The sequence below is a fragment of the Hyla sarda genome, chromosome 2 (assembly GCF_029499605.1).
Source record: "Hyla sarda isolate aHylSar1 chromosome 2, aHylSar1.hap1, whole genome shotgun sequence".
NCBI lineage: Eukaryota > Metazoa > Chordata > Amphibia > Anura > Hylidae > Hyla > Hyla sarda.
In genome coordinates, this window is record NC_079190.1 from 62,671,390 (window position 1) to 62,694,680 (window position 23,291).

Here is a 23,291-nt window from a genome sequence, read left to right on the forward strand (position 1 = left end):
GATATTCATGGTGCAGCATAGTATGTTTTTAATATTTTTTAATTTCCGAGGATGGTGGGTGGGTTGTGGTGGGATAGTTGGAGTGCAGCTATTTAGTGCCAGGCAGGCCAGTAAGGGTGTCACCCGATTCGGTACACCCCCCCCCCCCCATCCCCGTCACTCTCTAGCAACGCTACTGGTAATAAAGGATAAAGAACTTCAGCTCCGGAAAGTTAAACAGATTTGTAAATTACTTCTATTAAAAAATCTTAATCCTTCCAATAGTTATTAGCTTCTGAAGTTGAGTTGCTGTTTTCTGTCTAACTGCTTTCTGATGACTCACGTCCCAGGAGCTGTGCAGCTCCTATGGGGATATTTTCCCATCATGCACAGCTCCCGGGACGTGACATCATCATTGAGCAGTTAGACAGAAAACTTCAGAAGCTAATAACTATTGGAAGGATTAAGATTTTTTAATAGAAGTAATTTACAAATCTGTTTAACTTTCCGGAGCCAGTTGATATATAAAAAAAAGTTTTTGCCTGGAATACCCCTTTAATATAAGGGGAAAGCTTTTCTGCTTTAAAAAATGCTTTTGTAAGCGGGTTTCCCAGGTTTTGCTTACGTGTGATTTATTTATCTAGGTTGTGCGACTATTTGATAAATAAGTTGCATGTAAACAAAAGTAAGTTATTAAAAAATTGTCATTTAAAAGCCATACGTTTGAAAAGAATGATAAATCTCCTTCAATTTGTTTTCTATTACATTGGACATTAAATTATGCCACTCTCCATTTTAGATAAAGTAAATCTTCCAATACTTATGAAAGGTGGTTGTTATTGCAAAGTTCCTGTCACTCTTTACTATATCATACTCAGTTAAATTGTAATGTTGTACGTGACGACGTTGAACATTTCATCTTTTTGATAAAGTTTTTAGGTGTAAAAAGAAGTAAAATATCACATATTTCAAGTGTATACTCTTTGTGCTATTTTGCATGTATTATGTTTCATAATTTAACATGTTAATGCGTCGAATTACTTTAGATTTGTAAGCCGAGGCCTAATTTGCAGAAAACTCACCAAAAACACCTCATAAATTTTGAGGAAAATTAAAAAAAAAATTCTCTCCAGAAAGCAAAAAAAAGAAAAACAAACAAACCAAAAACATACCTGAGATACAAAACACCCTTGAAAATTAAAGACTTTTTTTACTTTCAAAATAGAAGCATATTTTAGATCCTCAAAATACATAAGGACATAGCCTTACAGTGAACCACAGTTTAGCGCCTATCGTTATTGCACTTTGAATCCAAAGAGTCACTTTGGGCTAAACCTAGTGCTGAGCGGTATACCGGTATGAACCGGATACCGTTTTTTTTTTCTCCCACGGTATGGATTTTTGCCCATACCGCTATACCGGTCGGGCCCATCCCCCACCCTCCGAGTCAATAAAAAAATTAAACTTAACAGTAATGGGGGTGGTCCGGGCCATCCTTCCTTCCTGTAGTGTCCGGCGGCATTCCGGGTGGAGGGTGAACCGGTCCGGACTGTCCTTCTCCGGGGGTCCTCTTCTCCACTCCGGGCAGGCTCCGGCATTGTCCGCTGCATAAACGCCGTGACGTCAGGTGCGTCGCTGCGCACGGATGTCACTGCGCAGCGGCGTCTATGCAGCGTTACTAGGCCTGGAGTAGAGAAGAGGACCCCCGGAGAAGGACAGCCCGGACCGGTTCACCCTCCACTGGACACTACAGGAAGGATGGATGGCCCGGCTCACCCTCCCCTGACGGTCCCTGCAGCAACTTGGAAGGTGAGTCAGGGTTCTGGGATGGACAGGGGTCTGTATAATATACTATACCTCCAGTAGGCCCTCCAGCTATTGAGGCCCTCCAGCTGTTGCAAAACTACAACTCCCAGCATGCCCGGACAGCCAACGGCTGTCCGGGCATGCTGGGAGTAGTAGTTTTGCAAGAGCTGGAGGCACCCCTAGTTGGGAGACACTGACCTATACTATACACTACTATATAGTCCAACATGCTGGGAGTTGTAGTTTTGCAAAAGCTGGAGGCACCCTGGTTGGGAAACACTGACCTATACTATATACTACTATATAGTCCAACATGCTGGGAGTAGTAGTTGTGCAACAGCTGGAGGCACCCCTAGTTGGGAAACACTGACCTATACTATACACTACTATATAGTCCAACATGCTGGGAGTTGTAGTTTTGCAACAGCTGGAGGCTGTAGGGTTGTTTGTTACATCTATTTAAAAGGGTACTCCACTGCCCCAGTGTTCAGATCATTTAGTTCCAAAAGCCCATTTAGTTCCGCTACGCCACCTCAATGCAAGTCTCAATGTAAAAAAAAAAAAATACTGTGAAATACCGTGATACTGTGATACCGTGATACTTTAGAAAAATACCGTGATACCATGATACTTTAGAAAAATACCGTGATACTCATTTTTGGTCATATCGCCCAGCACTAGCTAAACCATATTAAAGTTTACTTTCACCATAGTATTCTATTCCTTACAGTATACAGCAACTCATACAGATCAATTACCAATGCAGTTCAGTGTATGAGCGGGAGCGTACTGTGATGTACCTGTATATTTTTTAGCATCTTCTATCTTCTGCTCCATACAGGACCCATGTATCCTAATTATCAATTTTAGCTTTGGTAGATTTAAAACGTCTGTATTTAGGGTGCCCAAAAAATAAGTCATTAGAACTGTCTATATGGAACTGGCCCTAAACACTAATTCCCATCCATTATTACTTAGTTGTAACTAGAAGACTTGATGTAATTCAGATATTCACAAGCTGAAATGTGGGTCATAAATACGTAGCTCACATTTGTTTGGATTAGCCAGATCTCTATAGCGATTATACTTAAGAGTTTTTGGATAGTGTTTTGTATTGTAATAGATTATGTGAAGTTAGCCACTACGATGACGATGCCGTCCTTTGAACTCTTCTTTTTATATAATTTGCATTGTACAGAAACATTTTACACGTTTAGAGCAAGCACAGTATTAACAGGACATCTTTTTTATTTGTAATATAAAGATGAGTTGTATTATCACTACAATATGTAAGTGTAATCAATACTGGATGTGTTTTATTTTGAAGTATGAAGGGATACCTTATGGTGGAAACCAAGCTATAAAAGAAAAAATACCAATGTAATATCTAACAATGTCACATAACTGCAAAAAGGCTTAATGTTAGAACATTTTGACAGTGTTTTATTCATTTATGTGTTTTTCTTTTTAAGGACTTGTTTGCATGAAGTCCAGTACGTCAGTGGTGGAGCTGGTCATGTTGCTTTGCTCTCAGGTAAGTTGTTTACTTATTTACTATTGCTGGTCCTCGGTTGGTTATGTTTCTTTGACCATTTTTATAATGTGTTATCATTGTTCTAATTCTTTATATAATTTGATTTGCAATTTTTACACATCAGAAGATTTTTCTATAATAAACGTGGCACCTGGCCCTTACAGGGGTATAGCTCTGTGTGAAAACCGTATCTATAGAGCCAACAACTGGATTAGATACCATTATGGGAAGCAAAAAAAAGTGGCTTTGTGCCATTTTCTGGCTGATGGCCTGCAGCTGCACTAGCACTAGCTTGGCGATAGTGGAGACATCAGCGAAGCTGACCGCTTGTGGTGGTTTCAAATCATGGGAAAGTAGGTTTCTTTTCCTGCTTTCCCATGACTAGATTTAATCCCATATTTGGCAACAGATATGCAGCTGTGTGAATTAAGCCTTACAAATAACCTCCACTCATGAAAAGCTGGTCATTTAAGTAGAAAATTGGCTGGATCGGGTCCCATCTTGTAGACCCCCAACAAATCTTATCTTCTGACTTTGACATTGGCCCTGATTTACTATTGTAAACTTGACCTGATTTGTCTGGTTGTGCACCAGAATTTCTCTCTGCGCCAGAATTTGCAGCAAAAAAAAAATGAAAAACCAACTCTCAATTTTACTGAGAGAACCTGAAAAAGGGGCATGGTCGGCAGAAAGGGGCGTGTCCCCAATATTTTCGAAAAATCTTTAACATATTTACTAAGGCTTTTACAGAAAATGTGTTGGATTTGAGCTCTGGAATACCCAGTCTGAGCATGTGTGAAAAAAGCAAAACATAGGAAAACATTAATAATTACCGTGGAAAAATATCTGTTGGGGAAATAAAACACCACAAAGAAAACTACACAACACTAAATCAGGGCCAATATTAACATTTTACTTATATATTCAAGATTCTATTTTTTATGGAACCTTATTATTTAGCTTTCTTTTATTTATTAATGGAATCTGAATTACCAGTTGATATTGTATCATATGTAAAACTAAACAGACATTTCATATACATCATTAGATGTTGACACCAGTTTATTGATAAACACAGAACATACATTGTATAGATATCAGAATATCGTTTGTCTTATTATAACTAAAGGCTATACAACATTTATATTGCATAAAAACTGTTATTTCAGTTATGTCCATTCCTGTATTAGTAAATTAACTATAAATAACTATTTATTATGTATAACTATTATTACTATGTATATAAGTACAAAGTTCTGTATGCGTATCACAAAGGAGTATATTATAATGATTGTGAAAAAATGGACTGCCTTTCTATAATTTAACAATATGACTACTTACTCATGTAGCTCCAGATCTGGAAGAAAGCTTATGGCCTGGCTGTTAATGAGTAGCAATTGTTCTGCCATTTAAATAAAAAAAAATATTGAGTTTTATGTATTTTTTGAAAAACAAATTGTGGTCTATGGCCCTTTTTTTTTACATAACTGCAGGCAGGAAATGCTCACATAAAACTTGCAAACCATCAGTTTTGGAAAAAGAGCACAGTAACTTTCCCCCAAAAAACCACACACATATATATCAATATATAGTTGTGCGGTAATAACTCAATTATGAATTATGGTCATAAAAATATTAATTATGAAAAATAAAAAATTATGAAAATTCTAAAAAAATTATGACCTGGTAAATGGCCGACATGATGCAATTAAACATATTAAACATAGTGATTCATTTTTGGGGCATAATTGGCACGACTATATATATAGATATATAGATATAGATATATATATATATATATATATATATATATATATATATATATATATATATGAAAATGTCCCTAAAGAGTTCCTTAACACTAAATCTGAAGTCCATAATAATTACACATGTAAAATTAAACTACACGGGAACTGATTGACGCCAGTCATTGAATTCAGTGAGCAAATCTGACTTTTTTGGTGTTGTAGTACTAATATTTCACAAAAAGTTACAATTTGCAAAACCTAATTTCAAGAGCATCAGCCAATGGAATCAATCCATACCAATGTCCATGACTCATGAGTCTTTCCATGTCCAGACAATACCAATATAAAAACTACTCAGAAATGTTTGAATGGTATGTATTATGGAAGCGTATAAAGCTGCTAGTGCAAGGGACATTTCAATAAAGAATTATTTTCATCTTGCATGTAAAACTATACGCAGTACAGTAAATTTGTACATTTCAAAGAACCCGTTTTTTGCCTTATTACCGTATATAGTTACAGATGACATTCTGAGTTCTGATTTATAAAGTAGCTGAGTGCTAGCACTGCACACACTCCTGTGCTTGCTGTTCCTCCTGTTCCTTTAGTCTACTGTAAGGTCTATCACATTCGCTATGTGCAGTTTCTGACAGTAACTAGCTTGTATCACTGATTTCACTTGATTGACTTTCTTTTTTACACCCATTTGTAGACTACATTTTTTTTTCTACTGTAATTTTTAATGAAAAGTGGATTTTGATCCAATGTTTTTCTTTACTGTTTATTTTTATATTTAAAACCTTAAAATAATTGTGACTTTATTTCCCCTTTTATATATTTTTATTTGATCTATAAAGTATATAGTGACAACCCTTTTCAGAGCTTTTAGAGGTAGCATTCCTCCTTCCAGATACTAAAGAAAGCGGATATAAGCAGAGAATAAGGGATGAGGTCCTCAGGATTCCCATAGCATACAATAACACCGAGGTCAATGCAGCACTCATAATGGAATAAAACTTTTTTTTCACCATTTTGGAGTTCTGCATTGACCTTGGTGTAATTTTATGCTACGGGAATCCTGAGGACCTCATCCCTTATTCTCTGCTTATATCCGATTTCTTTAGTATCTGGAAGGAGGTACACTACCCCTTAGGACATTAAGATTGCTTACTGCTTTATATATGAGACATTGCTCTGAAAAGGGTTGTCACTATATACTCCAAATAAAAATATATAAAGGGGAAAAAAAAGTCACAATCAGTTTAAAGTTTTAAATACCGGTATAAAAATAAACAGTAAAGAAATACGGTATTGGAATTACATTCGGTGCTATGCAACCTTACATCTACTACAGATGACCATGGGGAGTTAGTTCTCAAGCGTTAATGGGTAATTTATGACTGTTTTTATTAAGCTGATTTTCACTGTTTAGGGTTTGTTTCTACATAAAAGACAATTCTGTGAAGTTTTCCTCATTTGTGGTAGAACACCACCTGGGGGAAACTCTGAACTTATCATTATTAACCTGGGAAATATACCAGTTGATGACTGATGTATTTTTGCATCAGGTGTGGTCAGTTGTTGTTTTTTTTTTTTTTTTTTTTTTTTAGTTTGTTTTATAAAAAAAAAAAAAACACAAAAATAAATCTGATTAATCTGATATATATGGATCCAGCTTTAGGGGTACTTGCCAGAGTTGTCCTCTGTCTCCCATTTTGTTTGCCTTAGTGGTGAAATCTTTGGCAGTACTTCTCAAATTCAAAAATTCCATACAGGGTTTTAATCCCCCCATTTATAGATCAGCAGCATGTATGCTTGTAATACCCAATTATGCTTTGCAGACTTACAATCCTTGCCGTTATGATATGTATTGGTAATCTGTTTTGCCACACCAAAAAATTCTCATGGTCCAGGTCCATATTCTCTTTTTAGACATTTCCATCTCCCCCCCCCCCCCCCCCTTTACTCCTCTGCTGCACCCTAATCACCTTATCTTGGAATACAAATTTCCAGATCTGTCGGATATTTTTTCTCTTATCCCATTTTTACAAAATAAATATATGACTGTTTAACCTGTTTATGGCTAAGGGAGGTACAAGATTTATGTATTGAATCATAATAGCTTGAGCTCTCATATTTTTTGCCAGCTTGTTAAATTTATGGTATTTCTAATGTAAAAAATACTCAAACTGTGATGAGAACCCGACCCATTAATAAGTCACTTGGGTGTTTCAGGATCTTCCTCATCATGGGCCAGACAGATAGATCATGGCTGTATTATAAATGGAAGACATGATAGTATTGTCAATGAAGCCCAATACTAAAGTACTTAATTAACATTAAAACATCATGAGATTGTAAAAGTTCTCCATCAATCTGCTTTGCTATACTGTATATCACTGTCCTTCTTACCATTGTCAACCATTGGTGCCTTTAATAGATCTTCTACACAAACTGATAATGCATACAACCTTCTAAGAATTTTCAGTGAAAGGTTTAACATTTCATTGTATTTTTCTTTCCCTTTGCTGAATATAGAATTCCCTTTGATTTACACAATAATATAAAACTGGTTAGTTATTTCCATTGCATAGCTTATTGAAAAGGCATAATCTTTTACATACCTGCTGTGTGTTTTGCCCATTCTCCTCTGCTTGGTCTGTTAGGAAATTATTAGTTCTGTTCCCAGATGGATGAATGGTGGTGAGAGAGGACTTAGCCTTGGCAGGGATCCTTGATGGCGTTCCGAATTGAGGCTCACTCCTGCAGGGCATTTGGCAAATTTCTTTGCCCGTCTTTTGCGATGAGTGTTGAAGAAGGATTCCAACATATCTATTTTGACCTCCGATCTTTGTTTTTTTTTTTTTTAAGTTCTGTTGCTTTTGTTTAGGAGAGAAGAAAAATGTTACAGAACTTCCTTCACCCTTCGCAGTTCACAAAAGTAAAGCGCAATGTAACATGAGGTTCTTGATGGCTTCATTATCTAATCACAGGTCTAACATTACTCATTTGCTGGCTCCGGCAATTCCTGCCATTAGTGGCCCTAGAGATGAAACTTTGCCTCTCGTATTGATTGAAGGAAAGAGTGAGAAATTTAAGCCCTATCACTGTTCCCTCTCTAACAACATTTAGCAGAACCTTGTGTACCATACCCTCTTAATGGCTCTCCATATTACATGTTTTGAGGGCTCAAGAAAACGTCCAAAGATTACATTTTTTCAAATTTTTGCTCTTAGTTAAATCGGATATCTAGCTTGCCTTTAGATACCCAAATGAAACACAGTTATTTGACACTTCTGTTTGCTGCTTATGTAAGGGTAAAAGGTTACAGATGGCAAAACATGTCTCCTGTTACATATATGCTGCATTAAAATGGCTCTCAAAGCGATTCAGTTTAAGACATACTAATGGCAAGGTAAAGAAGATGAGATCATTTGCAATTATTGGCCATCTTTGGCCTTAAAACATGTGCTGTGTTGAGCGGAGCGCTGTAAAGTGTGTTGAGAGTGAAGTTTAAATATTTATGTAAAGTTATGTTGTTTTTACTATTTTGTGATATGACACCAGAGAGCATTACAGAATACTCTTTGATATTTATTGTACGGATGCTCCTAATGTTTAAAAAAAAAAAACTAGTACTTGTAGGATAAGCTATTACTGATGGTATTCACATCCTGGTGACCTGGTGGTTACTTTTATTCCCTAGTGCGCTAGAGCCTTAAATTTCCAAAATTTTTGTTGACAAATTCCACCTCATGAGTACAGAGTTCATACATCTGAGATTAGTGCCAGAAGAAGAGAATAGAATAACTTCCCCTCTGGATTTTGTTCTCTCTGATCATTCAGTGATCAAACATTCTATTTGCTTCAAAGAGGTAGATGGTGGAACCAAGTGAGTGTTACAACATCCAATACAGTACAGTTGGCATGCTCATAGGAAAGTGTATATATTCAGAGACTTGCATTCAGATAAAGCTGTAGTATGCATGGTAGTAGTTTGCAGACTTGTCACATTTTTTAAAAACATATTTTATTTTATAGTTTTCAGCTTTTTGTAGTAGTTTGGAGTAGTCGTATTAGGCAGGGTTCCCATTACATTTTCCCCCATACGGGAGCGTATACTGCAGGGGAGAGCTAAAAACTTGCCCTCCCGTATGCCTTTCTATGCGCTCCCATATGTTATTCATTTCAGTGAGCCGACCGCAGTGAAACGTTCGGTACGGTCAGCTCATTTTTGCCCCATATGCGCTTTTACAACCGGACCTAAAACCGTGGTCGGCCACGGTTTTAGGTGCGGGGAAAAAGCACATACCGGGCAAATATGAGCCGACCAGACCGAACGTTTCACTGCGGTCAGCTCATTGAAATGAATTACATACGGGAGCGCATAGAAAGGAGCGCAAGGTTTAACTCTCCCCTGACGTATGCACTCCCGTATGGGGGAAAACGTAATAGGAACCCAGCCTTGGTCCAGAGATGCGGCTGCAAAATCATAGAATGTGGCAGAATCTTGTAATACCTCTTTTATTGGACTATCAGTATTTTTTAGAGACAAGCTTTCAAGAGTCCTTCCTTTATCAAGTCAAAATCATTAACTTAGACATTTTTTGACTTGATAAAAGGACTGTTCCTGAAAGCTTATCTCTTTAAAATACTGTTAGTCCACTAAAAAGGGTATTACAAGATATTGCTACAAGATTTTGTATAAACACAATATAATACAAACAGGGCACTAAACATAGCATCTGAATAAAATCCATAAGGAAATAATGAAGCAAAGATATATATCACATGTCTAAGAGACATGCCTAAAATATAAAGGAGTAGAACCTTCCCCCAGTAGAATGGGTGAGACCCCCCAAAACATAGAAAATAGCAGTACCAAAATATTTAACAACAGCATACAAACTGATCAGAGCATATGTGTCTAGCATGGGATTCAAAGGCTTGTCACTTTTAATTGGGGTTCTGCATGGAAGTGCCATTGAAATCAATAGGAACATTAAAAAGAAAGAAAATAAGAGAAGAAAAACATGAAAAACCAGGAAGAGAGCTCGCTGTCTTGTGCCATGTATTGCAGGTAACATCCTTGCTGTAGATAAAATTGCTGCTACTCAGAATCGCATAGTGAATCACAGATCACTGTGGTACCTAAGCCTATCAGTGTATTATTCTGACAGGTGCCCTTTACTCCGCTGCTCAGCGTTGGGAACAAACTGTTCCGAATGCTGGAGCCGGTGTCGGGAGCTCGTGACGTCATAGCTCTGCCCCCTCAATGCAAGACCATGGGAGGGGGTTTGATTGCTGCCACGCCCCCTGCCATAGACTTGCATTGAGGGGGTGGAGCATGACATGAGGGGGCAGGGCTATGACATCACAAGCTCTCGGTGTCGGTTCCAGTGTTCGGAACCGTTTGTTCCAAACCCTGAGCAGAGAGTTCAATAGTGTTCTTAAATGGGTTTTAATAACATAGCGCAATCTGATGAAAGTTCATTCATAATATAGAATATCCCCTCCCGGATGATCTATAAATAAACTAACATCAGCTCAGGCCTCCAGTACTTTTCTATGGAACACGTGCAGGATGGCGAGATACGTGATTGAATCCAGTTGAGGTTCTGGTTAGCTGGACATTAGAAATGTGGCTGTGGATATACACATGAAAGCAGCTCAGAGATGGGAATTGGATAATCAGTGACAGAATGAAGCTTTGTTTGAGCGGGGGCTTCACTTGTGCATTCAGATGAGCGAGACACGCACCATTCTCGCAAGAAGTTGATGATCTCCAGATTGGGTTCTCACTTCTTCTATATTGTTCTCTGGTCGGCCTGCATGTTAATAACTGGGATTACATCAAGAATTATTCAGTCCTGATTAACAGATTGTGTCTGACAACTGAGAAAGATAGAAAAATGTAGCATCACATCCCAGCCATATAAATTAATTCTTGACTAAGTTACTTGGATGCATCCAGTCCCATACACATTGGAGAAAAGTTGGCCAAATCCGCCTTTCTAATGTGTTTTGGAGGCCTCTTAACTTTCCCCTGACTTGACTTTCTGCTGCCTGATCCTTTTTACTCTTGGGGCTATAAGTCACCACCCGGGAAGTCTGACAGCACCTTATCTCCTCTCCCCATTCAAAACACATGAATGCTCAGCTGAGCCAAACATTCATGTATATGGGGTGAACAGGCTGGTTGTAAAGGATATATGGCCACCTAAAGTTTTCATCTCCCAGTTCTGGCCCTTAGATGAGGGGGATCCTGTTCTTGTTTCCTTTATTAGACAACCTATTAAGCTGAATGCCTTCAAATTTAGGGTTGATATTACATTATAAATTATAACTTTTACAGAGAATGAGACCTTTAGGCCCAGGCCCATTTAAAGAATATCCTTTACTTTCTAATAGCATAAGCCAGAACACAGAAATAATATTAGATGGCTGGCTTAGGGCCCACATGTTAGGAATGATCTGTACACAGAAATGTCTAGATTTACCATTGTGTTCGTATTAGTTTAAGTTAAAAATAGATTGCTATGTAATGGAGCTGTTTATGCACCTTATTGCTTACACTGGAGCAGGATTGGATCTGGGCCAAATTTTTAAATAAACAGTATAAACCACTTAATAAATAAGCAAATTAATACATTTTTTTACACTACAATTATGCTTCACTAATTTAAGGTTAAAAGTATTAATAAAGCTTAAACTCATATGTAAAAATAAGAAACAGGCTGAGGTAAAAATAACAAAAGATAAATTTAAATAGGCACAGTCATTTGAACAAACTTTGCAAAGATCAATAGTAGAAGCGAATATAAGAAACCTTGTAATATATCTTATTCTCTAAAAATCTGTCCTGTGTCTGCAAGACAAGCTATACAAGTCTATGGAGGGGGAGGAGGAAGCACTGCCCACCAGATCTGGACGAAACAGTAAATTATAGATGAAGCCTGCAGTGAAGAAATATGCTGAAAATGCCATATACAAGTATACATATAATGGCCAGAGATAGTGCTGCTCCTCACAGGCAACTTATCCTGAAAAGTCACCTGAAATGACAGGTGTACTTGAACTTAAAGTGTACCTGTCACTTACAGAAAATGTTTGACACATGTCACAGAAATGTTTTGATCGATCAAATGAAATGTTTAAAACTAAGACAACTAATAAAATAGCTAAACAGTCTAAAGCTAAGCCAGTTTATGTTTGTCTCCTCTTTGTGTTTTAAAGGGGTAGGGTACTCCGGCGCTTAGACATCTTATCCCCTATCCAAAGGATAGGGGATAAGATGCCTGATCGGGGGGGCCCGCCGCTGCGGACCCCGGTGATCTTGCACGCAGCACCCCAGTTAAAATCAGTCCCCGGAGCATATTCGCTCTGGGTCTGATCAACGGCAACCACGGGGCCAGCGCCGCGTAACGTCACGCCTCCACCCCCGTGTGACACCACGCTCTGCCCCTTAATGCAAGCCTATTGGAGGGGGCGTGACACCTGATAGGGGATAAGATGTCTAAGCGCCGGAGTACCCCTTTAAGCACATTTTGAATCTCCTGGTGTTCAAACCTTCTAAATTTTAAGTACTAAGGTGAAAGATACATAAAGAAGTTATATTGTACTATTACCTTTCACGCCAGTTGGTGGTTATTGGAGTAACTTTAGTTGACTTCAATCACCTGAATGCATCTGATGTTTGTAACTGGCAGGAGCTCATACTATTGTATTGGCAGCCCATTTAGTCATCTCTATGGATCTCCCCTACTGACAGAAAGCAAATGACTTTAGGTATTTCCACTTACATTGGATTTCCCATGTCTTAGAACAGGCACAGAAATCTATAGACATATCCCTTCCCTCATCATTTTTTTTTTTTTTTGTGCTAACCATAAGCAGAGGAGTTATGTTACAGTATATGTTCAGACAGGAAGAGGAAATGCTGCGTTTGTTTTTCTTTAAATTACTACAGCAAATTAGATACTTTTATGCCCTTTAAGATGGAAATTCCATGTTAACGACTGTAGATTAGCAAAAATGTCAGATTTTCTTTTCCCCCCCTTATCTCGGCTCCTGAATAGATGTAGCATTGCCAGAGGCTCCTTTTTGAGGTATGGTCTAAATTTTCGTTAAATATCAGATTACGGGTGTCTGAAGGTACATGTCATGGATAATTCAGTTCATATGGACTGCTTTTCAGTCTATACAGGATCCTCAATCAGGTCTTATTTACCCAGTGGAAATCTCGGTGGATGAAAAATATACTTTGTGTTTCAGAAGTCCTGTACAAAGCAGAGAATCTTTCATTTAGCCATCTACCATCATTTGCTCTCAGATTTTCTTCGACTATATTGTTAGAATTTAAAACAATAAAAAAAAAAATTTCAGCAAGTGCCATCTTGATGATGTGAGGGTTTCCTTAAAGCTAAGCTGGAAAGCATTAACTAGAAATCTCTTCTTTTTTCTTTTTTTTTGTTGATTTTCAAATTATATTTTCCATATGTGAGTCTTTAAAATTAAAGAATTCAGGCAATGGGTATCCACGAAGCAATTGGATTCTAATCATTTACATTGGACAGCTTATTGTTGTTTAATAGATAGGTATACTAATACATTTTTATTATATATATATATATATATATATATATATATATATATATATATATATATTTATATATATGTGTTTTTTTATTATTATTATAAATTAATGTAATTTTTAACTGTAATAATACAGTAGAATTCTGACAACCCAGTGCTGGTCAATACAAATATCGGAAGTAGTTGTCTTTATTTGTGTTGGGGGCTACATAAGTTCATAAATTTAAGCATGGTTTCTGCTCTTGACTCAAAACTCAGTATTTCCCTATGCTTCTGCTGCTTTTGGAATATCCTAAATTAAGGCTAGGGATTTTTTACCCAGAGACTTTGGTTTAAATATTTATTTGGAATTATTTTTGTCATGTTTGTCTGATGTTTAAGATCAATAGCCTTCTAAAATGGTGAGCTTTAGCATTGGAAATTTGCCTTATACACTTTATAAGTAAATTATACAGTAAATCAGTAATTCCCAACTGCATTACCACAGCAGATCTCATGCATCCCATTGTTCTACTTTTGAGGAACCCCCAACTCCCATTCATACCTCTCATAGGATTGGTGCAGAGCTGGGTAAAGCATTTTATAATTCTTGCCCATCACTATATTCTTCCTTAAAGGGGTACTTAATCCGGCCCCAGGAGCTCGTGACGTCATAGCCCCACCCCCTTGTGATGTCACATCCCGCCCCCTCAATGCAATACTATAGACGTCACGAGCTCCTGGCTCCAGCATTCGGAACTGTTTGTTCCAAATGCTGAGCAGCGGAGTACCCCTTTAAGCTGGCAATACATATTAGATAACTGTCAATTGACACCCCCCCCCCCTTACACATGCATAATTATCTTAAGACTTAGTGAGGAGGAGGAAGGAATTAGACAGCATTGTCCCTGCCAACTTATTTTCTAAAGGACAAAGGGAGTGGGCAGTTCAAATCGAATGTGACCAGCCATTTTCTTTCCTAGTATCCAGCTATAGGAAAGAATTAGGAGGCTAGTAGATGGTTGGCCGGTCAGTGGATTTTCCCCAATGCTCATCTAACATGTAAAGTCGGCTTTAGATACATTTATTACTTTCTCTAAGCATCTTAATCCCTACTGTAAAAGGGATTGGAGAGATCTTGCTAATGCTGTGTACTAAAGAATCTCTTTTAAGAATTTGTAGTCTAACCTAGAACCTAATTTTGGGAGCTATAACAGCTCTTATACATTATGCGACGTTACAGTGTGATTGCCCTTTTTCTAAGTGCACATTTACATGGCGCTTTGCCCATTACATACAAGATATCCACTCTCCTGTCATCTCATCTTGCAAATAAAATAGGAAAACAAACATTTCCATAATGAATGCTTCCCTTCTCCTTGTGTTGGAGTTCAGTCTTAAAGGGGTAGTCCAGTGGTGAAAAACGTATCCCCTATCCTAAGGATAGGGGATAAGTTTGAGATCGCGGGGGGTCCGACCGCTGGGGCCCCCTGCGATCTCTCTGTACGGGGGCCAGGCTCTCCGGCCAGATAGCGGGTGTGGACCACCGCACGAAGTGGCGGCCGACACCCCCCTCAATGCATCGCTATGGCAGAGCCGGAGATTGCCGAAGGCAGCGCTCCGGCTCTGCCATAGAGTTGTATTGAGGGGGCGTGTCAGCCGCCGCTTCGTGCGGAGGAAGACACGCCCCCTTCTCGCGGGCCACCGGGGCCCCGTACAGGAGATCGAGGGGGGCCCCAGCGGTCGGTCCCCCCCCCCCGCGATCTGCTACTTATCCCCTATCCTTAGGATAGGGGATAAGTTGTTCATCACTGGACTACTCCTTTAACTTATTACTAGACTTTGGCCTATAGCAGAGCACCCGGAGGACTGCTATTTTGTATATTCGCAACACTAAGACAAAGTAAGGCTGCATACAATAGACTTTAGACTTATAAGTCTAAACGTGATCAAAGATTATATTATGAAAGGATCCGTTTCACCCGTCTGGTCAACCTCTCGGTTCTGCAGGTAAAGAAAGACAGGTTCTATTTCAGTTTTAGTGCTTCTTTAAGGGAATGAAGATATTTTTCTTGGCCAGTCTTTGTTCTCTTCGGACTGTGTCAGGCCTTTGATAACGTTGTTAGTGGTGGATTTTCAAAATAGCTTGTGTAAAAATTTGTTTCACTTTTTTTTTCCGCCCAACTTTGATGACTAGCAGATCTAGCGCTCGCTTAAAGAAAAATCCTGTCTTCTCTCAGATTCTATAGTTATCCGTAATTGCTTCCAGTTGCTGCTCATAAGGTTGTCTTAACCCTTCGGCAACTATGGCAACTGGATGTTGTGTTGATTTCTTTATTACAACAAATGGCTGCATGAGGATGAATTTAAGATTCAGAATTAAATATTTACATAAGATTGGCTTCCATATGTCAGCTGGATTTTCTTTTGCATTACAAAAAATGCCACCTTATTCCAATAAAAGTATGGAAGAAGTTGTCTGCAGGCTTAGAACAATTGGCCTCGCACATTTGTCAAGTTTTGTTTTCTTTTGACCTTTACTCGGTTTAACAGGAACCATAACTACAATAAGAGGAGAAGGAAAATCTGATTTGGACTTTGTGTAGCGTCCACGTAATGAAGCAACCTGAGTCAAATTTGTGCTTCTAAGTAACAGTCCTGGAAGACTGCATTAAAGATGACTATCTCAAATATCCAAAATTACTAACACATTGCAGAAACTTAATGCCATGTTTACGAAAATCCAGGTATATTCAGAAATATATGTTTCAATGAACATGAAGGGTACGTTTAAACATACACAATCGACTGTGGAAAATCCGCACTACCTTACCCTTTGAGTTGAGCTCGACTGTAGAGCAAATTTTCCCAACCAAGGTGCCACCAGCTGTTGCAAAACTACAACTCCCAGCAAGCCTGGACAGCCAAAGGCTGGGAGTTGTAGTTTTGCAACAGCCAAAGGCAGCCTGGTTGTGAAACACTGCGGTAGAGTCAGGATACCTTCATTGCATAGTGCTAAATATTGTGCTTAACATTGTGCTAAATATTTCTCCTCCCTTTTTGGGCAGATCTGAGCACTCTAGAGTAAAGGTAGAGTTCAGAGCCAAGGGGGGTGGTGTGCAGTCTTAGCCAATCACCGCTCCTAACACACTAAACTGCTCTAGGCTGTTTGTTCAGACCAGCATAGCAGAGTAAGGGAGGAAGTTCTCCCCTGTATGGCTTTGAATGATGTCACACCTGCTTAGTCAGCTCCCAGTCCATGGAGCTGACTAAGACTGAGCAGAATTTACAGCACAATATTAAGTTAGAAAACTAAAAAATAATAAAAATGAAGGCAGTGGTTGGTTTATTATGATGGGGGGGGGTGAACTGGGAGGATTAAAAAAATTATCAAGATCATGACAGGTACTCTTTAACCCTTTAACGACCACAGACATAAATGTACGTCCTGCTGCGGAGGTACATAGCGCACCAGGATGTACATAAGCATCCTGTGAATGACCGCGAGCATCGGAGCGGTGTTTGCGTCATACACTGGTAAAGACCGACATCTGCAATCGTGTGAATGTCTGCCATTAACCCCTCAGATGTCGTGATCAATACAGATCACGGCATCAGCCACTATGCACATGTTAAAATAGATTATCGGATTTGCGTTCGCCATAAATTTTTTGGTAAAATTAGAGGTTTCATTACAAAGTACAATTGGTCACGCATAAAAAAACAAGCCCTTATGTGGGTCTGTAGATATGTAGAAATATAAAAGTTATGGATTTTAGAAGGCGAGGAGGAAAAAACAAAAATACTAAAATAAAATTGGCCTGGTCCGGGGTTAAAGTCATTTTTTATTTTTTTTATTAAACAAAACCTTTGACATGTTGCTTGGACATGGTAGTTTTGATCTATTGGGTTCTGAACTTTACCAGTTTTTAGATATGGGTGAAAAGCGTGGTAGTACGATTTATTCCTTTGCTGGCCGTGATCTCTGTCCAGATACAGGAGATGGCTTTGGTATAAGTCAACTGCACCCACCTATACCTAGACATCAGTAAGGATCTGAGCACTTTTACCCCGGCCGACCAAAACTTTCCACCTGTCCTTGTGACATGTTAAAAGTTTTATATAATAGCACGAACACTTTATCTATGAGGCTTACATTGAGGAATCTCAGGACATATTGCGGCCAGAGATTCTGAAGGCCGCCAGCAACCGACTGAATTAGTCGATGCTAGAACTGCGCAGATATTTCCATCTCCATAGACAATGTATTGCTTCAAAAGAATGATCAAGTTCCTTCGCTGAAATTCTGTAGTGTGCATTGTGCAGCGGAATCCCATTGACAGCAATTGAACTCTGCTGCATCAGAATTTCTAAGTGGATTTATGCTCAGTACTCCATAGTGTGAACCCAGCCTTTGGCTATGTCAACAAAGTGGATTTGAAAAAATCTACGGCAGAATCTTTGGGAGAAATCTGAGGTATACCCTTGGATTTCTGATGCAGATTTTTTGCTTCTGTGCTATGGATTTGACTGCAGCATTGATTTTAGTGAGGCTAGTCTTTTTCCAGTCCAATTGATATTTTACATCTTTTTATTCTGCAGTGTAGAAATTGCATTGGACCAAATTGTGTGAAGCACTCCACAGATTCCCATAAAAAACTCTGGGAAACAATGTAATCCACTAATAAGAAATCATAAGGGATTTGGTTTATTGGTGTGGCTTCTATAGTCTATCCTATGGTCATGCAGATAATTTATTTAAAAGCAATTTACAACTTTGCAAACAATATTGATATTTCCTTGTATCTTAAAAAAAAAAAAAAAAAAAAAAAAAGCCAAATACTTTTTACAAATACAATTCTGCAGCCCCTATGCAATTCTACTGTGTTTCCTCATAGTTTATTGTCTGTAGATATACAAGATGCGGAAGCATAGGGTGAGGTGTAAATAATGACTGGAAGATCAGACGACTATCACTGTCTGTAACTACGGAGATAACAGCATTGGGGCTCTGGACACAAAACGGAAGATTTTTAACCTTGACTTTATGCAATGTGGCTTCATTTTGTATTATAAATTAATTTCATCTAGTTACGTGTTCCACAAACTGGATGAATGTTATTTTAAACTGCTTCTTACCTGTGATGACAGGTTGGGGGCTTCTTCAGACAGTTGTAGCCTACTATTAGGCACAGCTTTCAAGGTCCTTGAGTTACATGTAAGTAACAAATCCCCTAGTGTATCATTTGTACATCCATTGGATACAAAGTATGTAGACTGTGATCAGTGAGATTAGTTATCCAGACACTCTCATTGCTAACAGGTGCTTACAGTCAAGCATGCCGCCATGTGATCTACATAGACACACATTAGCAGAATGACTTGTACTGGATTGCTCAGTGACATGAGTTGCCTTCTCATCCCAAGTTGTTGGATGTGAAAGTATCTAGGAGCAATAGCAGCTGGGCTTTGAAGCTTTATTTCATACAAGCACACTGAATGGGCTGCCAAACACATAGGAGACACAATTAGCCTCAATACTATGTTACAGACTGTCTCTGGAGGCAACTCAATAGCAAAAACTGCTCATCTCACTCTTCATTCATCGGGTTGTCATAATTGACCAGTCACACACAAGCCATCATCATACGGTAAACAGGAAAGATTCCTCTTAAATGACTGCAAGCAGAGGTCTTAAAAAACATGAAGAATTAACACACACAATATAAATAAATAAATAAATATAATATATATATATATATATATATATATATATTTGTGTGTATGTATATGTGTAAATATATTTATTTATTATACCAGATTGTCAAGGATCACTATATTTCCCCAAGGTACCTGTTCTGGATGAACCCAGAAAATAGTTAAGCTCCCTGGTGGGGCTTGCTAGGTAGTTTGGTAATTCCTGTTATCAGGCCTGGATTTTTATGGGAGGAAAGGCGGGATTAGTAGTGGGGCCTTTTATCCCCTTCTTGGGCCAGTCCAGTACACTGAAGCCGATTAATACTAGGCTTAATAAAGGTGTAACCAAGTCTTTCCTTTCACTGACAGACAATGAGGAACCTCTAATGAGAGGTTATTTACCTTGTGTAAGAAATACACTTTTGCTGACTTTTTTGTTGGGTGGCTGGTAGTAAGCCACCTGTACAGAGAGAAAAGATTGTGTCGTTAGCACTAGACAAGCAGGTTTTTTTTTTTTTTTTTTTTTGTGTCTAAAGGCTATATTTGATTTGTGTCTGAAAAGTAAACACAAGGAGAGCCCTGCTCTTTTGCTGCCGTTTGGTTCTGTGGAGCTTATCTAATTTACTAGATTTCCTTTAATCAATGTTATTAAACGGGTACTCTAGTCTTGTAAAATGTATATCCTATCCACAGGATAGGGGGATAAGTGTCTGATTTGGGGAGGGGGGTGGTTTCCAAACTGCTACGACACCACCAAATCTCTTGAACTGGGCCCCATAGCTCCCTGCTGAACTTACCGGTCACAATATTACCTCAATGGTTATATTACTGATATGTAATAACTCTTTACCTGCATCATCTTATATTGCTGCATTAGTACAGTCTTGGAAAAATCACCAATTAGGCTACAGGTAGAATAAAACTTAACTTTTACTTAGGTGAGTCCTAAAAGTAACAAGGATTTTTTAGTACAAAAAAGATATAGAAAACAGCACCATTGGATGCCAAGGGTAAAAGGGGGAGAAGGGTACAGGTGAGTACCTATTCTAAAGATGCCATACCTCATCAATGTAAACCTCCTAATTCTAAGTTTGGATAGCGGGTGAGGAATAACACAAAAACACATTTGATAGATATTGATGGTTAGTGGCACACCTCTCATGCCAACCCTCATGAGCAGCATCCATCTAGGAATCACCGGCAGTGTCCCTGTCCCTCCACGACGATCACGTATACACAGAAGTCTTACTGACTGCTATGAGCATCATCCTGATTCAAACCTGACATCATCATTTCTCTGTGTTTCTACCTATTTAGGTAACCATGTTGGTCTGCACAATGGGTCATATTTATATTACTTTAATAACTGGATAGTACACCCCTCTGAATATCCTGACTTGGCCTGGGATGTTATCAAGTCCGGCATTTTGCACACCCTTAAGCATATCTTATCTTTGGCAAGGGCATGACCGCTTCAATGAGCTCTAATTACATCAAAAAATGTAATCACCATGTTATATGTTAACTGTATGCTGATGTCTTGTACTACTTTAATGTATCTTTGTGTGTTCTTTGACCAACACTGTCTAACACTGACCTACCTATGGTTACTAACCCCTTTGACTTTGGACACTGACTACTCTATACTATCTACTCTACCTGTCATTGTACTGTAAAATATGGTCATCACAGTATTATTGTTACTCATTCTGAAAACAGCTATTTTTATATATTATTTGTATATGTGGCTCTCTCTTATTTCCCTGATGAGCCTAAACATTAAAAGGCGAAACGCGTTGGCATGAGAGGTGTGAAACTAACTATTAATATCTAAGAAATGTGTTGTCATGTTATTCCTTACTCCCCTATCCACACTTAGAATTAGGAGGTTTACATTGATGAGGCAGGGCATCTTTAGAATAGGTACTCACCTGTAACCTTCCCCCCCCCTTCCCCCTTTTACCCTTGGCATCCAATGGTGCTGTTTTCTAAATCTTCTTTGTACTAAAAATCCTTGTTACTTTTATGTCTTACCTAAGTAAAAGTTAAGTTTTATTCTACCTGTAGCCTAATTGGTGATTTTTCCTACACAAAACAAAATTGACTTAGAATAGTCACCAAGGGACTTGTATACCACTTGGGGTCTTGGATACCCATGACTAAATTCCAGAAATTGTGTTCTAATTCATACAGTCTTGTAACTGACAACAGTTGGATACATGTACCAGAGTGTCTTGTGTCTGGCTATATAGTTTTGTGGTTGCTGTATTATAATAATAATGGCTTCATTGTTAAAGGGGTAGTCCAGTGGAAAAAATACATTTTAAATCAACTGGTGCCAGAAAGTTAAACACATTTGTAAATTAATTCTATTTAAAAATCTTAATCCTTCCAATACTTAGCAGCTGCTGTATGCAGCTTTTTGAGTTTCTTTTCTGTCTGACCACAGTGTTCTCTGATTTCACCTCTGTCCATGTCAGGAATTGTCCAGAGCAGGAGAGGTTTGCTATGGAGATTTGCTCCTACTCCGGACAGTTCCTGACATGGACAGAGGTGTCAGCAGAGAGCACTGTGGTCAGACAGAAAATAAATTTGAAAAGAACTTCCTGTGGAGCATACAGCAGCTAAGTACTGGAAGGATTACGATTTTTAAATAGAAGTAATTTACAAATCTGTTTGGCAAATTAGCTCCCACGCAAATTTGTATAATGGCCCCCATTCACCCATTGCATAGCCAACAATGTGCTAATTTGGTCTCTGTTGGATTAGGAAACAAGTGTTATATCTTTTTGGCTGTATGGAATCGTGTAGGAGACTATCAGGGACCTTCTACTTTTAGCTACAAACTATAATGAAAATTGCTATGTTACAAGAAGTTACAGATCACCCAGACATTCCATTGTGCGCTCTCTAATTCCATTAAAGTGCTGCCATAAGTGAAGCAGTAATAGACTTCCTTTAGGGTCATGTGGCTTAAATTGAATAATCCTGTACCTATATTTTTAACCTTATACAAAGTGATATGATGGTGTATACACACGTAAAGTGATCTATTATTTGTATTACGATACTGATTATTATGTTTCTTCTAGGAATGGCAGAACTCTATTCAGAAGAATGCTGGTCTGGCTTTTATCGAGCTTATCAATGAAGGAAGGTAATGTAATGTGTACTTCATTTCTCAAATAGCAATATCAATGTAACAAGCTATGAGAAAAATGGATAGGTAGATTGATCAATCAGCCATAACATTAAAATCATCTGTGTGTTGCTCTACCGCATCTCTTAAAATTCCTATTTACAAATTTTGTCAGAACATTAAACTTAATGTTCTGGTGAATCCACGCCACAGACATTACCGTCTATCAGCGCTGGCCGTACTTGGAATCTCCGGACGGATTTTGTCTGCTTGGAATTGTGGACCCGGCCTAAGGAATATCCCACAGGTCCTGCAATTTGGACATGCTCTGATCCAGTCATGTAAGATTCACAATTTGGCTCTTGTCAGAACTGCTCAGATCCTTATATTTGTTGATTTTTTTTCCCACTTGCCGCCTAATATGACCCACCCCTTGACCAGCGTCATAGTCATGTCGTTTTAAAGGGGTTATCCAACATAAGGTGACTTTAGTACTTACCTGCCAGATAGTAATGGACTTGCTTAAGAATGATCCATGCTTGTCTTTGGGCTAAATGGCTGTGTTGTCAGTCCACCATAACGCTGCTGCTTTATTTTTGGGAAATGGCTATTTCCTATTGAAGTTCCCTCCCTCCAACTACAAGTCCGGGGATCCCTTGTTTGTAAGTGTGACATGACTTTTCTCCCTTCTACACATCAACCATCTGACCCATTGCAGCACAGCTGAGCTAGCTTCCATGCGTGCTGTGCTTGAAAGTAGAAATACCTGCAGCCCTGTGGAGTGTGATCTCCTTCCCACCCAACGGTCGCTCCT

The 23,291-nt window shown here is 38.6% G+C and overlaps 1 protein-coding gene and 1 long non-coding RNA gene across 6 annotated transcripts in view; one reads left to right on the top strand and one right to left on the bottom strand.

Moving 5' to 3' along the window:
• Positions 1-7,938, bottom strand: part of LOC130358543 (uncharacterized) — a 50,082-nt gene extending 42,144 nt beyond the window's left edge. The window contains exon 1 of the long non-coding RNA XR_008889561.1: positions 7,692-7,938. This is a non-coding gene — a long non-coding RNA (uncharacterized LOC130358543). The remainder of the gene's footprint in view (positions 1-7,691) is intronic.
• The window catches only part of NBEA (neurobeachin), a 698,360-nt gene that overhangs the window by 381,924 nt on the left and 293,145 nt on the right, over positions 1-23,291 (top strand). For all 5 annotated transcript variants that reach the window (XM_056561916.1, XM_056561911.1, XM_056561913.1 and 2 more), the window contains 2 exons: positions 3,258-3,319; positions 22,431-22,495. In XM_056561916.1, coding sequence (XP_056417891.1) covers positions 3,258-3,319; positions 22,431-22,495 — 127 coding nt within the window. The remainder of the gene's footprint in view (positions 1-3,257; positions 3,320-22,430; positions 22,496-23,291) is intronic.